The following is a 23449-nucleotide window of genomic DNA, read 5'->3' on the forward strand; positions in this document are numbered from 1 at the left end:
GCGATTATTCCAACATCACTTTGGTAAATACCGGAAGCGATAAGCAACGGTATAAATGAAATGGTTAATGGTTGTGGCTATTTGCAAACGCTAGAACCTGTGATGAAGAAACCGGACTGGGTAAATACGCATTGTGAAGATCAAATGCAATTATACAATTTTGTGGCTGCAATAAGCAAAAACTAACTGCAGAAAATCCATTTTCTAACTGTAGTAAATGACTTGCTGATTGATACTGCAACGGAGCTGTTTGATTTTGCTCAAACAGACGGGAATAAGTAATTTTGACTGTGTTGGCGTACTATTGCCTGGTTTATAACCCAGCAAAGACTAAATGACAACCTGCCAAACCGTTCGCCAGAAGCAGTTTTGTACTCTAAGCTGTAAATAGCTGAGACATATATGAGTTGAAGTCATGAAACCTCGCAAATGTAACCTGAAAAGACGCACTTCCACAATTGTAAAAGAGGTCATCAAACCACTGGCTTGCTGACTGTAACGTCCTGTCGTTACAAGGTCGTGAGTGATTTTTATAAAGGAATAAAACGCCGTTACAAGTATATTGTATGCGCTAATGGCAGAATATCGTAAAGGGATAAAATGTCGTTACACATATATCCAATTTAGGAGCAAACAAGCTCTGGCCTTGTCGCGCTTAACTAGCGACATTGAAAATAACCGGCGTTAGCAAAAGCTTTACAGATATACTCTGCAGCTTCTTTTAACCGTGATCGGCATGGTTTCATACATATATTCTAGTGACCCAAATGTATCTGTGGTTTTTATAATGTTTGACAGAAACGCATATACCAATGGCGGATCGCGTCCTTTTGGAAACGATTATGTATGGTTGTCCAAAACCCCGCACTATCTGAATGCTGGACTAATGTACCCTTCTCACTTGTAGTTATCGGTGTGAGATTTGACATAGAATCGTGCATTAAATTATAAGACTAGTGAAATAAACACTCTGGTACCCAAAGGAAAATTGTCACTTTGGAAAGATTGTCTTTTGTTAGCGCTGGCGGAGTTATTCTGAGACTCCGATTACCGCTGTTTTAATTTGAATTGCCAATGTTAACATTTTTAGTCTGCACTAGAGCCTTATTCGCTATGTAGACAGACATCATAAAAGGCAACAGACAGACACTTGCACGACTTAATAACATTATTATATGGCATATATATCTATATATATATGTTATTGCTGAACAGCATATGTATTAGGAAACTAAAGTCTTTATGTGAAAAGCAGTTCACATGGGCATGAAACCCGAACCAAATTCCTACTAACACCCCTGCGCCTTCTGGCATTGTTTAACGTGCTGCGCTGCTTGTGTATTTTGAACCCCTGCAGCCTTTGCTGCTGCTATGGGTATTATTCCCCCCCCCCCCCCCCCCTGCATCCCTTACCTGCAGCGTACGGAGATCGGGAGCAGGGAGAGCAGGAGAGCCTGAATCTAGCGCCGGGGAGCCGTCCGGCAGCTGCTCCTACAGCAGTACACAGTCTCCCTGTGTCTGCGGTGTCTCTCTGGAAGAGTGGCCTGCGTCCTTTAGTGACGTGCGGCCGCTCTCTTTAGTAGAGGAGCGTCTCGGCGGCGTGTAGCGGTGCCGGGCCATCAGAGCAGTGAGAGCGGCCGGCGTCTGAGTGACGTGCGGCCGCTCTGCTTAGTTGAGCGCCCGGAGAATGTCGGCGGCGTGTAACGGTGCCGCATCAGAGCAGTGAGAGCGGCCGGCGTCTGAGTGACGTGCGGCCGCTCTGCTTAGTTCAGCCCAGGAGAATGTCGGTGGCGTGTAGCGGTGCCGTGCCCTCAGAGCAGTGAGAGCGGCCGGCGTCTGAGTGACGTGCGGCCGCTCTGCTTAGTTCAGCCCAGGAGAATGTCGGTGGCGTGTAGCGGTGCCGTGCCCTCAGAGCAGTGAGAGCGGCCGGCGTCTGAGTGACGTGCGGCCGCTCTGCTTAGTACAGCGCACGGAGATTCTCGTACCGGGCCATCAGCGCAGTGAGAGCGGCCAACGTCTGAGTGACGTGCGGCCGCTCTGTTCAGCAAGACCTTCAGCGGCGTGCTCAGCGGCTATGGCATTTCTACAGTATAACACTCACACACAGCAGGGCGGCAGCGTGAGCTGACCGCCCTGACACTCATACCTTGTGCCGCCTTCTCTTCTCTCTGCAAGCTCCGTTTCAGCCTCATCTTGGCTGTGACGGAGCTTCTGTAAGCTCCTTGCAGCTGTAGATCCTTCCAGCTCTTTGTCTTATCCTGGCTGTGACGGAGCTTCTTTCTGTAAGCTCCGTTCAGTTTGCAGGAGACAGTGGCTGCCTGTGGCTGTGAGGGTGCTCTTTGTGAGGACCGACACGCCATGCGCTTGCCTATAGCGCCTGTGGCTGTGAGGGTGCTCTTTGTGAGGACCGACACGCCATCCGCTGCCTTGCAGCGGCACCATCCCGGACCCATGTTTTTCCATAAACTGAGACGGGAAGTGTAAAAATTAAAATAAAAATAAAAATCTGAAAAGTGGCCATTGCCACAAGCCGATGTTCATCTGTGAGCACCGAAAAAACACTGGCAAAGTACACTGAGGTACTTGGGGATATGGAGGGGGGGGAGGGTCCTAAATTTGAATATTCAGTGCCTTTGTTCGGCTACGCCCGTCCATATCCCAAGAGTACTCCAGTGACCCCTAGTGGATGATAAAGAAATATGAAGACACTAAGAAATCTAAAACCAGATTCAAGTCCCATGGCGCTGTAGGTGGAATGAATGGAGGCTGTACTCTTAGGACACCTTTGCAGAAACGTGTGTACAGACGGCAATAGAGCCAATCGTCTTTGAAAGTAAATTGACAAAGCAGATACCTGCACTTTTAGTGTAGATAAACGCAGTCCTCCATCTAACCCCGTCTGTAGAAATAACAAAAGACGGAATAACTTGAAAGATGATGTCGGAAACTTCCGAGCTTCACACCAACCTATATAGGCACGCCAAATACTGTAATAATGAGCTGCCGTAACCGGCTTCCTAGCTCGTAACATGGTTGGTATAACCGAATCTGGAATGCCCTCTCTTCTTAAGAGGGCGGTCTCAACAGCCACCCCGTCAAACGCAGCCGCGCTAAATCGGGGTAAAGGAACGGACCCTGTTTTAACCGGTCCGGACGTAGTGGGAGCGGCCAAGGATCTTCTGCGAGTAGTCCGCGGAGATCCGAGAACTAAGCTCTCCAAGGACAATGAGGCGCCACTAGTATGACTGTGACGGACTCTCTTTTGATTCGTTTTAGCAACAGAGGGAGCAGCAGAAACGGTGGAACCAGATACACGAGGCTGTGCGGCCACGCGATTGTGAGAGCATCCACCGCCACTGCCTTTGGATCTCGCGTTCTGGACACATACTGGGGCGTTTGGCGATTGTGGCGAGATGCCATCAGGTCCACTTGAGGGTAACCCCACCTCTGGACCAACATGTGAAACACCTCTGGATTCAATGCCCATTCTCCTGGATAAAAATCCCGACGGCTGAGATAATCTGCCTCCCAGTTGTCCACTCCCGGAATGAAGACTGCAGACAATATCACTTGGTGATGCTCGGCCCAATCGAGGATTCGAGCTACTTCCCGCATTGCCATGCGCCTTCTCTTTCCTCCTTGTTCGTAGAAGTACGCGACTGCCGTCGCGTTGTCTGACTGCACCTGGACAGGCTGAGACCGAAGTATGTGCACTGCTTGTCGCAGCGCATTGTAAATTGCCCGGAGTTCCAGGACATTTATAGACAGCAATCTTTCGTGATCCGCCCAGAGACCCTGGAGCTGATAATTTTGAACTACAGCTCCCCAACCTCTGAGACTCACGTCGGTCGTTAGAATTATCCAATTCCAGGCGCCGAACCGTTTCCCTGCAGTTAGATTGTGTACTTTGAGCCACCACAGTAGAGAGACTCTGGCCCGTGGCGACAACCGCACCCTGTGGTGAATCTGCAGATGCGAGCCCGACCACTGTGCGCGCACATCCAGTTGAAAAGGACGTGAGTGAAATCTTCCGAACTGAAGCGCTACGAAAGCCGCCACCATGGTGCCTAAGAGGCGAATGCACAAATGTACCGAGACTGTGCGTGGCTTGAGCACTAGTCCTACCAGATGACGAATGATCTGTACTTTCTGTTCTGGTAGGTAAGTTCTCTGATTTACCGCATGGAGGATCATACCTAGGAATTGCAGTCGTTGAGACGGAATCAGATGTGATTTCTTGAAGAGGACAATCCAACCGTGCTGAACTAGTATATCGTACGTCAACAACGCATGTTGGACGAACATCTGTTGAGACGGAGCTTTGATGAGCAGATTGTCCAAGTACGGAACTATTATCACTACCAGGGATCTGAGATGTTTGGTGAATACCCGAGGCGCTGACGAGAGGCCAAACGGTAGAGCCTGAAACTGGTAATGGTTTTGCCGTATTGCAAACCACAAGAACCTCTGATGAGGTGGCCAAATCGGAATGTGTAAGTACGCATCCTTGAGATCCAGCGCAATCATGAATTCCTGTGGCTCTCAACCTGCAATTACTGACGGCAGAGATTCCATCTTGAATCTGTAGTAAGTGACGTACTGATTGAGGCCCTTCAAGTTCAATATTGGCCTGACCGAGCCATCCGGCTTTGGTACCTACAAACAGACTGGAATAATAACCCTGACCTTGTTGGTGTACAGGGACCGGAATCAAAACTGCTGACTCCAGCAGGGACTGAATGGCAATTTGCAGAATCGCCCTCTTGTCGTCCGACACAGGCAGTCCGGTCTTGAAAAACCGCAGTGGCAGGGGTTTAAACACTAAATTGCGGATCCACCCATCTGTGGACGTCTGGAACCACGTCAAATGGAACGTCTGAAGGCCTGCTCCCACAATTGGAGATCCAAGATGGGCTGGGAGTCCGTCATGCCACTGGCTTGTCGGTGACCTTAGCGCCTTGACGACTGGCGTTGGTTTGTTGGAAACCACGCCCTCGACCTCGTCTACCGGGCATGGCTGGTCCTCTACCACGGCCTCAAAAGGGCTGAGGCCGAAAGGATTTGAACGCCGGGCCCAAGTATTTCCGTCTAGGTACCGTTGGAGGCAATGGTAAGAAAACCGACTTACCTCCCGTGGCCTCAGCAATCCATTTGTCCAATTCAGGACCAAACAACTTCTCGCCACTGTAAGGTAACGCCTCTATACCTCTTTTGACCTCTGCCTCCGCTTGCCAAGAGCGCAGCCAGAGTGCTCGTCGTGCTGTAACTAGCGACGATGAAAGGCGAGAAGTGAGCTGTCAGACGTCAGTAGAAGCTGTACATAGATAATCAGCAGCTTCCCAGATTTGATCAGCGAGAAGTATAAGGTGATCCATGTAGGGCAGACTTGAGTTCTGTTATCCATACCATCAGCGCCTTAGTAACCCAAATGCCAACCAACCCAGGTCTAAGCAACACTCCTGCTGCTATATACATGGATTTTAGCATAGCTTCTATTTTACGGTCTGAAGGGTCTTTAAGCGTAGTATCGTTGGTACTGGTATGGTTAATTTCTTAGTAAGTTTAGACACAGACGAATCCACCAATGGCGGATTCTCCCATGTAGCTGTCACAGCCTCTGGAAACGGGTAACTAGACTTAAATCTGCGAGGTATAGAAAACCGTTTATCCGGATTCTGTCGCGTTTCCAGTAACATCTTATTAAGAGATCCCGAAACAGGAAAACACATCGGAGTCCTCTGCCGTTTAGCAAAGACGACTTCATTATTTGTCAGAGGCTCCTCAGTTTCCGTAAACTTCAGAGACTGATGCACCGCTCGGATGAGATTATCAATGCCTGGGCTGTCAAAACAAATGAAATTTATCCCTACTACCCAAAATGAACTTGGACTTTTGGCAAGGCTGAGACCCCTCCGGTAGTTCTAGTGGTCTCACCCTAGACTCAGATCTTGCCGCTTCCAGCTCCTGTCGAGCGGCGGCCAATTCTGATTGCAATCCAGCCATGACATCCGCTAGCGTAGCCCATGGCGGGTCCGGGGATGAAACCGGTTTTGAAACCGGAGTAGAAATTGTATTCGTAGCTGAATCCACAAAACATACTGTACATGTGGTATTGTTACAGACATGGCAGGGAAACTGCTTTTTTTGGTTTTGCTGGTGCCTTACTCATTATGCAGACAGACAATACAATACAATACAATACAATACAATACACAAAGACAGACAACTTGCACGACTCAGTAAAATAGTACTAAGGTGTGTCTATATATATATCTGGCCAAGAGCAGTGCACGTGGCCACTACTATATGAAACCTGATCCCAAATTCCCACCAACACTCCTGCGCCTCTGGTGGAGTAGAGATGTAGGACAGGAACGTTCTGGAATCACAAAAGGAAGACAGGAAGCATGGTTAAAATGGCCCCCATGCTTCACAGCGCAGGGTATATTTAGCAAGTGCAGCAAACCCGTTAATATAGGCTTAACAGCCTATGTCATTAATGCTGTCACCCCCTTTTTGCAGCCCTCCGCTAAAGTGTACCTTCCCCCCCTTCTGCTCCCTCCCCTGTGGCCCGTGTACCGCTGTCTGAGCGGGAGTTACCGGGGAGCGGGTCCGCGATCGGGTGCAGGGAGCCGGGGAGCGCTGTAATGGAGAGCGGTCCTGCAGCGGCGGCCGGCAAGTGAGAGCGGCGGCCAGCTGGGTGAGAGCGGCGGCCGGCGGGGTCTTAGCGGCGGAGGAGCGCGGCGCTGATCGGAGCGGTTGCCGGGGCGGCCAGTTAGGAGAGGCGGGTGCGGGCGCAGCGGCGCCGGCTCTGAACATTGTCCCCACACAGCGGGGCGGCAGCGTGCGCTGACCGCCCCGTCCCCCCAGCATACCTGACTCCAGAAGAGATGGCTGTGACGGGGCTTCTATCTGCAAGCTCCGTCCAGCTGTAGCAGCAGGCTTGTGAGCTGTGTGTGGCTGTGAGGGTGCTCTTTGTGAGGACCGACACGCCATGCGCTGCTCCGTGCAGCGGCACTATCCCGGACCCACGTTTTTACAGAAGCTGGGAAGGGATGTGCTTAGGTTGTAAAAAATAAAAATAAAAATGAAAAATTAAATTAAAAAATATTCACTAAGTGTGGCAGCCCCACACCAGCCCTGTTGCTCCGATGAGCACAGAAAAAACACTGAGGTACTCTGGGATATGGAGGGGTGGAGAGTTCTAAATTTAAATATTCAGTGCCCTGTTCCTGCGGAAGCCGTCCATATCCCAAGAGTACTCCAGTGACCCCTAGTGGATGAAAAAGAAACAGCACAGGCGAAAATGTATTAAAAAACGGACGAAAATGCATACAATTGAATGTGTCGAATTAGTGCTGTTTATTCGCACTTAATTGAATACCCCCTAAGTGAAAACTGTGCAGTAACAAATGAAATATGAGTAGTTACAGTGGAAACCCCGGGAAAGCACCACCATTATATTGGACAGGAAGTGTTCAGCTTTGCCGTACCTCCAGTAAGAGTGAGGCTATTTCCAAATGCCCCCCCAGACACGCGTATATGAGTGGTGTATTCCCGTTCATATCCTTCTTATTTTTTCCTGTGCTATACTCCATCAAAAGCTTCACAACCTGGGAAAACAAAAAAGTGTCATCTTGTCAGTATGCACTGGGGTCTCCGAGTGTGCCCCCGTTACCTACGGAGGAGGGCATTTTCTGGACTAAATCAATAGTTGTGAGAGAATTAACTGCAAAGCACTTGGAGACCTCATCTACATGGATTTAAACACCTGTTTAGGCCTAGACTTATCAAGCCTTGGAGAGTGATGAATTGTACGGTAATAAAGTACCAACCAATCAGCTCCTGTCATGTTACAGGCTGTGATTGAAAAATGACACTTGGAGCTGATCGGTTGGTACTTTATCACCGTGCAATTTATCACTCGCCAAGGCTTGATAAGTCTGGGCATAAACTGGTGTTTAAATCCATGTAGGTGAGGCTGCTAAGTGTTTTGCCAATCTGGGCATTAGATTGCAAAATGGCTGCCTCCGTCCGCACTGTACCTCCCAAAGAGCCTCAATGATGTCTATACACCAGATGCATTCTCAGAACTGATGGCTCAGTTCACAAAATGGCTGCCTCCGTCCACACTGTACCTCACAAAGAGCCTCAATGATGTGTATACACCAGATGCATTCTCAGAACTGCTGGCTCAGCTCACAAAATGGCCGCCTCTGCTGTGTTTAGATGACAGGTATATTAAATAGCAAAGTAGCTGCGACCAACACAATACAGAAAGTAATTTAATAGGCTGCATTATGTGCCATCACTGAGACACGAGGTACAGAACGCCTCATGTCTCAGTGACGTACGATATTTTCCAGTGGCTACACAGGCTGCAGTGTAATGTATACTGGTTTAGCCCAGTAATGGCCGCTTTAACGGTGACCAGGTTATTGGTGCAGGGAGAGAAGTGAGATGTGTTCCCACCTAACACGCAAGGTCATTGCCTGACATATATATTTTTCCTCATGCATAAACAGAATGACCGAGCTGTACTGTAAGTGTTCAGGGCCCCCTATAGCAGACTCTAAGCTCACCTCAAGATGCCCCTTGAGGCACGCGAGGTGCAGAGGTAACGCACGGGTCCCGTTCTTCGCATCCACGTGAGCCCCGTGCTTCAGGAGCAGAGACACGAGGACAGAATGACCTTGCAGGGCCGAGACGTGGAGCGGCGTGAACCCATCCGAACTGGTGACATTCACCCCAAGGCCGCTGGCCGGAATCTTGCTGAACTTCTGCACACATGCAAAAAAGAGATAAACCCCAAAATCAGCTTGTACGTAGGAGTGAGAGTGATGCCATGAATTACATTTGCACATAGATTCTACCCATCAGGGTAAGTGCGTATGTTGGTAGACAGAAGAAGGGCAAATAATCCAGGGGTAACAACCAGTGGCACGGTACAGTACCCCCACTTTGGTTGGCGTTTTAGAAGCACAGAATACAAGGAGTTACTATTTAAAGATTGCAACTTGATTAGTCAAACTGGTCAACCATTGTTATACATGCGTCCACATCTAGAGAGTTCCAATCCAATCCGAATCTGTGGGGATACCTGCGCAATGCCTAGATGCGCCCATTACAGTTTTATATGGGAGGCAATCTTCACTCCTATACCCGCTCACCTCTATGTACGCTTGTGAACATTTATCTGTAAGTCCCAATGAGCACCCTGGACGGGCATCACCTGAAGCACAACGTACCTTTTGTACAGGGCCACACGTCCGACACTGGCACAAAGGGTGGCAGAACTCTTTATTTCCAGCCAGAGAATCTTCTGATTCATCCTCAAAGTCGTCCTCCACCCACTCTAACAGATAACGGACCTGCGGGGACAGCAGCCAGATGGTACAGTCAGTGAGAAACATTCGCTGATGTCAGGGTCTCATTGCCTTTATGTGGTAAATACATCGTACAGGAAATTGTACGGTAGCACTGACATTACGTGAAATCGTTACCCGGGACTAATACAATATAGATCATTGCTGTTTTATACACATGTTCCATTGGTTCCCAAGAATATCCCTCATATACACATGGGGACGGACAAGCAGCCCCCTCCCATGACCCATGGATTCAAACTGAAATTAAAATAATGTGAGAGGTGGTCAGTATTGCAAGTAAAACTTCCAGAGCGACGCACATAGCCACCTACCATTTCCAAGTCCCCATCAGAAACTGCCCGTAAAAGTTTTTCCACCTAAAGATAAAAAATAAATAGATAATGAATTAATTATCTCCAGGGACACAAATGTGATTGTGCAGTCAGACGAGGACGATTACACCAGCTTGTGCCATTGTGTCCTTCCAGCGCCATTCTCAGATTCCTGCCTATTGCAGACGGCATCTCGTCTCCGCGGTCAGTCGTCTGCAGGACCCTACAGCAGGCACTCTGCACCTGCAACGTCCTGACACCAAGTGTGACATTATCAATGGGGGCATTACTGTGTAACATAAATGATCAATTGGGGCGGTATAGAATGGTATATTATCAATGGAGCATAACTATGTGGCATTACTATGAAACGGGGGTCACAGATGTGTGGCATTACTATGAAACGGGGGTCACAGATGTGTGGCATTACTATGAAGGGGGGTCACAGATGTGTGGCATTACTATGAACGGGGGACACCGCTGCCGGGCCATATTATGAACGGGGGAAACACCTCTGCCGGGCCATATTATGAACGGGGGAAACACCGCTGCCGGGCCATATTATGAACGGGGGAAACACCGCTGCCGGGCCATATTATGAACGGGGGAAACACCGCTGCCGAGCCATATTATGAACGGGGGAAACACCGCTGCCGGGCCATATTATGAACGGGGGAAACACCGCTGCCGGGCCATATTATGAACGGGGGAAACACCGCTGCCGGGCCATATTATGAACGGGGGAAACACCGCTGCCGGGCCATATTATGAACGGGGGAAACACAGCTGCCGGGCCATATTATGAACGGGGGAAACACAGCTGCCGGGCCATATTATGAACGGGGGAAATACAGCTGCCGGGCCATATTATGAACGGGGGAAACACCGCTGCAGGGCCATATTATGAACGGGGGAAACACCGCTGCAGGGCCATATTATGAACGGGGGAAACACCGCTGCAGGGCCATATTATGAACGGGGGACACCGCTGCCGGGCCATTTTATGAACGGGGGACACCGCTGCCGGGCCATTTTATGAACGGGGGACACCGCTGCCGGGCCATTTTATGAACGGGGGACACCGCTGCCGGGCCATATTATGAACGGGGGACACCGCTGCCGGGCCATATTATGAACGGGGGACACCGCTGCCGGGCCATATTATGAACGGGGGACACCGCTGCCGGGCCATATTATGAACGGGGGACACCGCTGCCGGGCCATATTATAAACGGGGGACACCGCTGCCGGGCCATATTATAAACGGGGGACACCGCTGCCGGCCATATTATGAACGGGGGACACCGCAGCCGGCCATATTATGAACGGGGGACACCGCTGCCGGCCATATTATGAACGGGGGACACCGCTGCCGGCCATATTATGAACGGGGGACACCGCTGCCGGCCATATTATGAACTGGGTACACCGCTGCCGGCCATATTATGAACGGGGGACACCGCTGCCGGGCATATTATATATCATCACAGTCAATAAAACTGAAATCCAACATCATTAAAAATGTGTATGAGCAATGAGACAGAATTTACCTCTTTATATTTACCCCTCACGTCATCGTGTCTGGTGTTGGCCGATGAGGAGGATTGACTGGACTCTGAGGAATCTTGGCTAATCGTGTCCGCAGACCGCGGTGGGGACCGGCTGGGTGACTGCACCAAGACCCACAGTGAGAGAGACAACGCAGAAAATAAGAATTTACTTACCGATAATTCTATTTCTCATAGTCCGTAGTGGATGCTGGGGACTCCGTAAGGACCATGGGGAATAGCGGCTCCGCAGGAGACTGGGCACATCTAAAGAAAGCTTTAGGACTAACTGGTGTGCACTGGCTCCTCCCCCTATGACCCTCCTCCAAGCCTCAGTTAGGATACTGTGCCCGGACGAGCGTACACAATAAGGAAGGATTTTGAATCCCGGGTAAGACTCATACCAGCCACACCAATCACACCGTATAACCTGTGATCTGAACCCAGTTAACAGCATGATAACAGAGGAGCCTCTGAAAGATGGCTCACAACAATAATAACCCGATTTTTGTAACAATAACTATGTACAAGTATTGCAGACAATCCGCACTTGGGATGGGCGCCCAGCATCCACTACGGACTATGAGAAATAGAATTATCGGTAAGTAAATTCTTATTTTCTCTAACGTCCTAAGTGGATGCTGGGGACTCCGTAAGGACCATGGGGATTATACCAAAGCTCCCAAACGGGCGGGAGAGTGCGGATGACTCTGCAGCACCAAATGAGAGAACTCCAGGTCCTCCTCAGCCAGGATATCAATTTTGTAGAATTTTACAAACGTATTTGCTCCTGACCAAGTAGCTGCTCGGCAAAGTTGTAAAGCCGAGACCCCTCGGGCAGCCGCCCAAGATGAGCCCACCTTCCTTGTGGAGTGGGCATTTACAGATTTTTGGCTGTGGCAGGCCTGCCACAGAATGTGCAAGCTGAATTGTACTACAAATCCAACGAGCAATAGTCTGCTTAGAAGCAGGAGCACCCAGCTTGTTGGGTGCACACAGGATAAACAGCGAGTCAGATTTCCTGACTCCAGCCGTCCTGGAAACATATTTTCAGGGCACTGACAACGTCTAGCAACTTGGAGGCCTCCAAGTCCCTAGTAGCCGCAGGCACCACCAATAGGTTGGTTCAGGTGAGACGCTGAAACCACCTTGGGGAGAAACTGAGGACGAGTCCTCAATTCCGCCCTGTCCGAATGGAAAATCAGATAAGGGCTTTTCCAGGATAAAGCCGTCAATTCTGACACGCGCCTGGCCCAGGCCAGGGCCAACAGCATGACCACTTTCCATGTGAGATATTTTAACTCCACAGATTTAAGTGGTTCAAACCAATGTGACTTTTGGAACCCAAAACTACATTGAGATCCCAAAGTGCCACTGGAGGCACAAAAGGAGGCTGTATATGCAGTACCCCTTTTACAAACGTCTGAACTTCAGGGACTGAAGCTAGTTCTTTTTGGAAGAAAATTGACAGGGCCGAAATTTGAACCTTAATGGACCCCAATTTCAGGCCCATAGACACTCCTGTTTGCAGGAAATGTAGGAATCGACCCAGTTGAATTTCCTCCGTCGGGCCTTACTGGCCTCGCACCACGCAACATATTTTCGCCAATTGCGGTGATAATGTTTTTGCGGTTACATCCTTCCTGGCTTTGATCAGGATAGGGATGACTTCATCCGGAATGCCTTTTTTCCTTCAGGATCCGGCGTTCAACCGCCATGCCGTCAAACGCAGCCGCGGTAAGTCTTGGAACAGACAGGGTCCTTGCTGGAGCAGGTCCCTTCTTAGAGGTAGAGGCCACAGATCCTCCGTGAGCATCTCTTGAAGTTCCGGTTACCAAGTCCTTCTTTGCCAATCCGGAGCCACGAATATAGTGCTTTCTCCTCTCCATCTTATCAATCTCAGTACCTTGGGTATGAGAGGCAGAGGAGGGAACACATACACTGACTGGTACACCCACGGTGTTACCAGAGCGTCTACAACTATTGCCTGAGGGTCTCTTGACCTGGCGCAATACCTGTCGAGTTTTTTAATCATGTGGACGACTTCTGGGTGAAGTCCCCACTCTCCCGGGTGGAGGTCGTGCTGAGGAAGTCTGCTTCCCAGTTGTCCACTTCCGGAATGAATACTGTTGACAGTGCTATCACATGATTTTCCGCCCAGCGAAGAATCCCTGCAGCTTCTGCCATTGCCCTCCTGCTTCTTGTGCCACCCTGTCTGTTTACGTGGGTGACTGCCATGATGTTGTCCGACTGGATCAACACCGGCTGACCTTGAAGCAGAGGTCTTGCTAAGCTTAGAGCATTGTAAATGGCCCTTAGCTTCAGGATATTTATGTGAAGTGATGTATCCAGGCTTGACCCTAAGCCCTGGATATTCCTTCCCTGTGTGACTGCTCCCCAGCCTCGCAGGCTGGCATCCGTGGTCACCAGGACCCAGTCCTGAATGCCGAATCTGCGGCCCTATAGAAGATGAGCACTCTGCAACCACCACAGGATGGATACCCTTGTCCTTGGTGACAGGGTTATCCGCTGATGCATCTGAAAATGCGACCCGGACCATTTGTCCAGTAGGTTCCACTGGAAAGTTCTTGCGTGGAATCTAACGAATGGGATTGCTTCGTAGGAAGCCACCATTTTTACCCAGAACCCTTGTGCATTGATGCACTAAGACTTGGTTCGGTTTTAGGAGGTTCCTGACTAGCTCGGATAACTCCCTGGCTTTCTCTTCCGGGAGAAACACCTTTTTTCTGGACTGTGTCCAGGAACATCCCTAGGAAACAGAAGACAAGTCGTCGGAACCAGCTGCGATTTTGGAATATTGAGAATCCAATCGTGCTGCCGCAACACTACCTGAGATAGTGCTACACCGACTTCCAACTGTTCCCTGGATCTTACCCTTATCAGGGAATCGTCCAAGTAAGGGATAACTAAAATTCCCTTCCTTCGAAGGGATATCATTTCGGCCATTACCTTGGTAAAGACCCGGGGTGTCGTGGACCATCCCTACGGCAGCGTCTGAACCGATAGTGACAGTTCTGTACCATAACCTGAGGTACCCTTGGTGAGAAAGGTAAATTTTGACATGAAGGTAAGCATCCTGGATGTCCCGAGACATCATGTAGTCCCCTTCTTCCAGGTTCGCAATCACTGCTCTGAGTGACTCAATCTTGAATTTGAACCTCTGTATGTAAGTGTTCAAAGATTTTAGATTTAGAATCGGTCTCACCGAGCCGTCTGGCTTCGGTACCACAATAGTGTGGAATAATACCCCGTTCCCTGTTGCAGGAGGGGTACCTTGATTATCACCTGCTGGGAATACAGCTTGTGAATGGCTTCCAAAACTGCCTCCCTGTCAGAGGGAGACGTCGGTAAAGCCGACTTTTGGAAACGGCGAGGGGGAGACGTCTCGAATTTCAATATGTAACCTTGAGATATTACCTGAAGGATCCAGGGGTCTACTTGCGAGTGAGCCCACTGCGCACTGAAATTCATTGAGAACGGGCCCCCACAGTGCCTGAGCTTGTAAGGCCCTAGCGTCATACTGAGGGCTTTGCAGAGGCGGGAAAGGAGTTCTGTTCCTGGGAACTGGGTAATCTCTTCAGCCTTTTTCCTCTCCCTCTGTCACGAGCAGAAAAGAGGAACCTTTTGTCCGCTTGCCAACAAAGGACTGCGCCTGATAATACGGCGTCTTATTTTGAGAGGCGACCTGGGGTACAAACGTGGATTTCCCAGTTGTTGCCGTGGCCACCAGGTCTAAAAGACCGACCCCAAATGTCCCCTTTCAAAAGGCAATACTTCCAAATGCCGTTTGGAATCCGCATCACCTGACCATTTTACTGGTAGAATTGGACAACGCACTTATACTTGATGCCAGTCGGCAAATATTCCGCTGTGCATCCTGCATATATAGAAATGCATCTTTTAAATGCTCTATAGGCAATAATATACTATCCTTATCTAGGATATCAATATTTCCAGTCAGGGAATCCGACCATGCCAACCCAGCACTGCACCTCCAGGCTGAGGCGATTGCTGGTCACAGTATAACACCAGTATGTGTGTGAATACATTTTTGGATACCCTCCTGCTTTCTATCAGCAGGATCCTTAAGGGCGGCCATCTCATGAGAGGGTAGAGCCCTTGTTCTTACAAGCGTGTGAGCGCCTTATCCCCCCTAGGGGGTGTTTCCCAACGCACCCTAACCTCTGGCGGGAAAGGGTATACAGCCAATACTTTTTAAGAAATTATCAATTGTTATCGGGGGGAAACCCACGCATCATCACACACCTCATTTTATTTCTCAGATTCAGGAAAACTACAGGTAGTTTTTCCCTCACCGAACATAATACCCCTTTTTGGTGGTACTCGTATTATCAGAAATGTATAAAACATTTTCCATTGTCTCAATCATGTAACGTGTGGCCCTACTGGAAATCACGGTTGTCTCTTCACCGTCGACACAGGAGTCAGTATCCGTGTCGGCGTCTGTATCTGCCATCTGAGGTAACGGGCACTTTAGAGCCCCTGACGGCCTATGAGACGTCTGGACAGGCACAAGCTGAGTAGCCGGCTGTCTCATGTCAACCACTGTTTTTTTATACAGAGCTGACACTGTCACGTAATTTTCAACAGTACATCCACTCAGGTGTCGACCCCCTAGGTGGTGACATCACTGTTACAGACACTCTGCTCCGTCTCCACATCATTTTTCTCCTCATACATGTCGACACAAACGTACCGACACACAGCACACACACAGGGAATGCTCTGATAGAGGACAGGACCCCACTAGCCCTTTGGGGAGACAGAGGGAGAGTATGCCAGCACACACCAGAGCGCTATATATATATATACAGGGATAACCTTATATAAGTGTTTTTCCCCTTACAGCTGCTGTATGTTTTAATACTGCGCCTAATTAGTGCCCCCCTCTCTTTTTTTAACCCTTTCTGTAGTGTAGTGACTGCAGGGAAGAGCCAGGGAGCTTCCCTCCAACTGAGCTGTGAGGGAAAATGGCGCCAGTGTGCTGAGGAGATAAGGCCGCCAAAAAGGGGGCGGAGCCTATCACCCGTTTTTCTGTATTTTCTGGCAGGGGTTAAATGCATCCATATAGCCCAGGAGCTATATGTGATGTATTTTTTGCCATGTAAGGTATTTATATTATGTTTTATTGCGTCTCAGGGCGCCCCCCCCAGCGCCCTGCACCCTCAGTGACCGGAGTATGAAGTGTGCTGAGAGCAATGGCGCACAGCTGCAGTGCTGTGCGCTACCTTATTGAAGACAGGAACGTCTTCTGCCGCCGATTTTTCCGGACCTCTTCGCTCTTCTGGCTCTGTAAGGGGGCCGGCGGCGCGGTTCCGGGACCCATCCAGGCTGGGCCTGTGATCGTCCCTCTGGAACTAATGTCCAGTAGCCAAGAAGCCCAATCCACTCTGCACGCAGGTGAGTTCGCTTCTTCTCCCCTTAGTCCCTCGATGCAGTGAGCCTGTTGCCAGCAGGTCTCACTGAAAATAACAAACCTAAACTAAAACTTTCACTAAGAAGCTCAGGAGAGCCCCTAGTGTGCACCCTTCTCGTCGGGCACAGAAATCTAACTGAGGCTTGGAGGAGGGTCATAGGGGGAGGAGCCAGTGCACACCAGTTAGTCCTAAAGCTTTCTTTAGATGTGCCCAGTCTCCTGCGGAGCCGCTATTCCCCATGGTCCTTACGGAGTCCCCAGCATCCACTTAGGACGTTAGAGAAATATAAGTTACAGAGGAAGGGGGCAGATGTCTCATTCAGTACAGTACTCGGAGGCCGGCTGTTACCTCTGAATTACTCGCCATCCTCGTGTCTTCAACATGCGCAATTTCCATGATGGACAGGATCTAGGAGCAGAAGTAACGGATTAATCCACCGCTTCCTTCTATGCTCTCCGCACTGACATAGATGTAACATCCACAACCCACACAATGATACGGTGATTACTTTACCATCAAACCCTTATCTCCAAAGCCAAACATAGGACACAGACATCCCTAGCTGGATTCAAGCACCCAATTCCCCCCCCACAGGAGGCCGGACTTTTAACAGCAGAGCTCCTCCTCCAATGGTTTAGCCCAGAGGTTCTCAAACTCGGTCCTCGGGAGCCCACACAATGCATGTTTTGCAGGTAACTCAGCAGGTGCACAGGTGTATTAATTACTCACTGACACATTTTAAAAGGTTCACAGGTGGAGCTAATTATTTCACTTGCGATTCTGTGAGGAGACCTGCAAAACATGCACTGTGTGGGCCCCCGAGGACCGAGTTTGAGAACCTCTGGTTTAGCCCATCCCACTCCAAAATTCTGGTTAGTTCTCTGTCCATGTTTAGCAACAGGGACATTCCAGAAGAACAGAGGTCGGGTCCTTAATTATCTTCAAAGAAAGGGACTTGTACTTAACATAATTGTAATAATTGTAATTAAGTATTTTTTAAAAAACCCCGCTTCTTTAATCTGAAGTCATGTAGGAGACACAGTCACTATCCCTAGCTGGGGAGTCACAGAAGCAGCCTATTCTTGTGGCTGCAGCATACTGTCATTACTGCCCCCCCCTCGGTGGAAACGGACACTACCTAGTGTGTGTCACTCTACGGCTAAAGGAGACACGCACCCAATTAAAAAAAAGTAATTAACAAAACAGTTACCCTTTTTAAAATTGACTGAAGAGTCTGCAATTTCTTTCTTTTATTTCAGGTTAGTCTCTGGGTATTTACAGTTCCCAACACTTGATCGGACCTTATAATGCATGTAAATGATCCAATAACTGCACTATGTAATTTAAGGTTATATAATATTTGTAAAATTACTAGTGTTTTACTAGTGTAAAATTCAGTGGCGAGATAAAGACCAGAGTGTGCTAGAAGCACCAGAGCATAGAGACACTCCAAGCAGGAAAGAGGAACTGCACGGGTTGCGACAGGTGTAGGGTGCTAGAATGAGCAGTAGTTACAATATTTTGGGGATCCCACCCCTTGCACACACAATGAGCCAGCATTTACAGGTCTTACCGCCACGTCAGCGTTCACAGGACCCGTTACCTTGGAGTTGAGAGCACACTGCAGCGGGGTCTCCTTCCTCTTGTTCAGTATGCCGGTGCTAGCTCCATTCTGTAACAGTACTTCAATGACTCCTTGGTATCCCCAGCGGGCGGCTATGTGCAGCGCCGTGTCACCTTTCTCATTACCACAATCCATTCTACAAGAGTTTACATCGTAATAGACTAAAGCCTTCACGCACTGGAAGAAGAGGAGAGGCAACAAGTCACACAGGCCAAATATGTCCACACTATACAAGAGACAGATCACTTCTGTTCCTACAAAAGGGAATACTCAAATATTTATATTTTATAATGTTATTTCCCCTAAATAATCAGATAAACACAAAGTGCATACTACAAATATATATATATTTTTTTAATAAGATTTTAAACCTACCAGTAAATCTATTTCTCCTAGTCCGTAGAGGATGCTGGGGACTCCGTAAGGACCATGGGGTATAGACGGGCTCCGCAGGAGATAGGGCACCTAAAAAGAACTTTGACTATGGGTGTGCACTGGCTCCTCCCTCTATGCCCCTCCTCCAGACCTCAGCTAGAGAACTGTGCCCAGAGGAGATGGACAATACAAGGCAGGATTTAGAAATCCAAGGGCAAGATTCATACCAGCCCACACCAATCATACCATGTAACCTGGAACATACATAGCCAGTTAACCGTATGAACAACAACAGTAACGGTCCAAGACCGATGTCAACTGCAACATAACACTTATGTATGCAACAACTATATACAAGTCTTGCAGAGTTTCCGCACTGGGACGGGCGCCCAGCATCCTCTACGGACTAGGAGAAATAGATTTACCGGTAGGTTTAAAATCTTATTTTCTCTTACGTCCTAGAGGATGCTGGGGACTCCGTAAGGACCATGGGGTTTATACCAAAGCATCCAATCGGGCGGGAGAGTGCGTATGACTCTGCAGCACCGACTGAGCAAACGCTAGGTCCTCATCAGCCAGGGTATCAAACTTGTAGAATTTAGCAAAAGTGTTTGACCCCGACCTAGTCGCCGCTCGGCAAAGTTGTAATGCAGAGACGCCTCGGGCAGCCGCCCAAGAAGAGCCCACCTTCCTAGTGGAATGGGCCTGAACCGAATTTGGTACCGGCAATCCAGCCATAGAGTGAGCCTGCTGAATCGTATTACAGATCCAGCGAGCAATAGTTTGCTTCGAAGCAGGTGCGCCAATCTTATTGGCCGCATACAGGACAAACAGAGCCTCTGTTTTCCTAATTCAAGCCGTCCTGGCTACATAAATCTTTAAGGCCCTGACTACGTCCAGGGATCTGGAATCCTCCAGGTCACTTGTAGCCACAGGCACCACAATAGGTTGATTTACATGGAATGAAGAAACCACTTTAGGCAAAAATTGCGGACGTGTTCTCAATTCAGCTCGATCCACATGAAAAATCAAGTAGGGGCTTTTGTGTGACAAAGCCGCCAATTCTGATACTCTTTTTACTGATGCCAAGGCCAACAACATGACCACCTTCCAAGTAAGAAATTTCAACTCAACCTTGTTAAGCGGTTCAAACCAGTGTGATTTTAGGAACTGCACCACCACGTTGAGGTCCCACGGTGCCACTGTGATGTGTAGCACTCCCTTTACAAACGTCTGGACTTCTGAAAGAGAAGCCAATTCCTTCTAAAAGAAAATCGAGAGGGCCGAAATCTGTACCTTAACAGAGCCTAATTTCAGGCCCATATCCACTCCTGTCTGTAGGAAGTGGAGAAAACGACCCAGATGAAAATCTTCCGTAGGTGCATTCTTGGTCTCACACCAAGACACATACTTTCGCCAGCTACGGTGATAATGCTTAACCGTCACCTCCTTCCTAGCCTTTATTAAAGTAGGGATGACGTCTTCCGGAATCCCCTTTTTCGCTAGGTTTCGGCGTTCAACCGCCATGCCGTCAAACGTAACCGCGGTAAGTCCTGAAATACACAGGGCCCCTGTTGCAAAAGGTCTTCCCTCAGAGGAAGAGGCCAGGGATCTCCTGTGAGCATCTCTTGTAGATCTGAGTACCAGGCCCTTCGAGGCCAGTCTGGGACAACGAGTATCGTCTGTACTCTTCTTTGCCTTATGATCCTCAACACTTTTGTGATGAGAGGAAGAGGAGGAAACACGTAGACCAATTTGAACACCCACGGTGTTATCAGAGCGTCTACTGCCACTGCCTGAGGGTCCCGAGACCTGGCTCAATACCTCCGAAGCTTTTTGTTGAGGCGTGACGCCATCATGTCTATTTGAGGAGTTCCCCAAAGACGTGTTATGTCTGCAAAGACTTCTTGATGAAGTCCCCACTCTCCTGGATGGAGATCGTGTCTGCTGAGAAGTCTGCTTCCCAGCTGTCCACTCCCGGAATGAAGACAGCCGACAGAGCGCTTACATGATTTTCCGCCCAGAGAAGAATCCTGGTGGCTTCCGCCATTGCGACTCTGCTTCTTGTCCCGCCTTGGCAGTTCACATGAGCCACTGCTGTGACATTGTCTGATTGAATCAGAACCGGTAGGTTTCGAAGAAGACTCTCCGCTTGTCGAAGGCCGTTGTAAATGGCCCTTAGTTCCAACACATTGATGTGTAGACAGGACTCCTGTCTGACCAAAGTCCCTGAAAATTTTTTCCCTGTATGACCGCTCCCCATCCTCGGAGGCTCGCGTCCGTGGTAACCAGGATCCAGTCCTCAATTCCGAACCGGCGACCCTCCAGCAGGTGAGCACTTTGCAACCACCACAGGAGAGACACTCTGGCCCCTGGGGACAAAGTTATTTTCCGATGTAAGTGCAGATGGGACCCGGACCACTTGTCCAGAAGGTCCCATTGAAAAGTCCTTGCATGGAACCTTCCGAAGGGAATGGCCTCGCAGGCCGCCACCATTTTTCCCAGAACTCGAGTGCATTGGTGAACTGACACCCTTTTCAGTTTTAGCAGGTCTCTGACCATGTTCTGGATGTCCTGGGCTTTCTCTATTGGGAGGAAGACCTTCATTTGTTCCGTATCCAGTATCATACCCAGGAACACCAGTCGAGTTGTCGGAATCAACTGTGACTTTGGTAGATTTAGAATCCAACCGTGTTGCTGGAGCACTCCCAGAGAGAGCGCCACACTGCTCAGCAATTTCTCTCTTGATCTCGCTTTTATCAGGAAATCGTCCAAGTATGGGATAATTGTGACTCCATGCTTGCGCAGGACCACCATCATCTCCGCCATTATCTTGGTGAAAATCCTCGGGGCCGTGGAAAGTCCAAACGGCAACGTCTGAAATTGGTAATGACAATCCTGTACAGCGAATCTCAGGTATTCCTGATGGGGGGCATATATGGGGACATGAAGGTACGCATCCTTTATGTCCAGAGACACCATAAACTCCCCCTCCTCCATGTTGGCTATTATCGCTCTGAGTGATTCCATTTTGAATTTGAATCTTTTTATGTACAGGTTTAGGGATTTCAGATTCAAAACAGGTCTGACCGAACCATCCGGTTTCGGGACCACAAATAGGGTGGAGTAGTAACCTCTTCCCTGCTGGTGCAGGGGAACCTTGATTATCACTTGCTGTATACACAGCATTTGAATAGCAGCTAACACTACATCCCTTTCCGATGTGGAAGCTGGTAGGGCCGATTTGAAAAATCGGCGCGGGGGCACCTCCTCGAATTCCAGTTTGTAACCCTGGGAAACTATTTCCAAAACCCAGGGATTCAGGTCTGATCTGACCCAGGTCTGACTGAAAAGTCGAAGACGTGCCCCCACCGGTGCGGACTCCCTCAGGGGAGCCCCAGCGTCATGCTGTGGGTTTTGGAGCAGCCGGGGAGGACTTTTGGTCCTGGGCACCTGCCGAAGCAGGTGCTCTTTTGGCTCTGCCCTTACCTCTGGCGAGGAAAGAGGATCCCCGACCTCTTCTGGACTTGTGCGACCGAAAGGACTGCATCTGATAGGGTGTTACTTTCTTTTGCTGTTGGGGAATACATGGTAAAAAATTTGATTTACCTGCTGTAGCTGTGGAAACCAGGTCCGTCAGCCCATCCCCAAACAATACCTCACCCTTATAGGGTAGTACTTCCATATGTTTTTTGGAATCCGCATCACCCGTCCATCGGCGAGTCCATAAGGATCTTCTCGCCGAGATAGATATGGCATTGGCCCTAGAAGCTAGCAGTCCAATGTCCCTTTGAGCATCCCTCATAAATAAGACTGCGTTTTTAATATGGGCTAGAGTTAAGAAAATAGTATCCTTATCCATATTATCAAATTCATCTGTCAGCTCATCTGTCCAAGCTGCAATTGCGCTACACACCCATGCCGACGCAATTGTCGGTCTTAGCACAGCACCCGTATGAGAATAAATACACTTTAAGGTAGTTTCTTGCCTGCGATCTGCAGGGTTCTTAAGGGCCGCTGTGTCAGGAGACGGTAGCGCCACTTTCTTGGACAAGCGCGTCAGAGCCTTGTCCACAGTGGGAGATGATTCCCAAATCTCCCTGTCCTGCTTAGGGAAGGGGTATGCCATATAAATTCTTTTGGGGATCTGCGGTCTCTTTTCGGAGTCTCCCAAGCTATTCCAAAGAATTCATTTAATTCATGAGATGTGGGAAAATTAATAATCTGTTTCTTTTCCTTAAACATGTGTACCCTTGTGTCGGGGACTGAGGGTTCATCCTCAATATGTAGCACATCCCTTACTGCCATAATCATACACTGAATGGTTTGAGTCACCCTAGGGTGCAATTTTACTTCGTCATAGTCGACACTGGAATCAGAATCCGTGTCGGTAGTAGTGTCGTGTGTTAAGGGACGCTTTTGAGATCCCGACGGGCCCTGTGAGTCGGTCCAATCCGAGGATTGACCCCCTGATGTCCCCCCTAATTCAGCCTTATTAAGCCTTTTATGTAAAGATGCCACACTTGCATTCAACATATGCCACATGTCCATCCATTCCGGAGTCGGCACAACCGACGGGGACACACCACTCATTTGCTCCACCTCCTCCTTGGAGAAGCCTTCCGCTTCAGACATGTCTACACCACGTACTGACACCCCCCACACACAGAGATTAACCTACAAGGGGACAAAACCCCAACCAGGCCCTTAGGAGAGACAGAGAGAGAGTATGCCAGCACACACC

At 49.2% G+C, this 23449-nt stretch overlaps 1 protein-coding gene across 4 annotated transcripts in view; it reads right to left on the reverse strand.

The window, feature by feature from the left end:
- ANKRD27 (ankyrin repeat domain 27) overlaps positions 1-23449 on the reverse strand; it is a 142319-nt gene that overhangs the window by 22461 nt on the left and 96409 nt on the right. For 3 of the 4 annotated variants that reach the window (XM_063946006.1, XM_063946003.1, XM_063946004.1), the window contains exons 18-24: positions 18310-18507; positions 17055-17114; positions 11251-11385; positions 9701-9745; positions 9249-9371; positions 8583-8780; positions 7494-7613 (exon numbers count right to left, since the gene is read on the reverse strand). In XM_063946006.1, the coding sequence (XP_063802076.1) occupies positions 7494-7613; positions 8583-8780; positions 9249-9371; positions 9701-9745; positions 11251-11385; positions 17055-17114; positions 18310-18507 (879 nt within the window). The remainder of the gene's footprint in view (positions 1-7493; positions 7614-8582; positions 8781-9248; positions 9372-9700; positions 9746-11250; positions 11386-17054; positions 17115-18309; positions 18508-23449) is intronic. The other variant, XM_063946005.1, reaches the window with a different exon arrangement.

Source organism: Pseudophryne corroboree, chromosome 11 (genome assembly GCF_028390025.1).
Source record: "Pseudophryne corroboree isolate aPseCor3 chromosome 11, aPseCor3.hap2, whole genome shotgun sequence".
NCBI lineage: Eukaryota > Metazoa > Chordata > Amphibia > Anura > Myobatrachidae > Pseudophryne > Pseudophryne corroboree.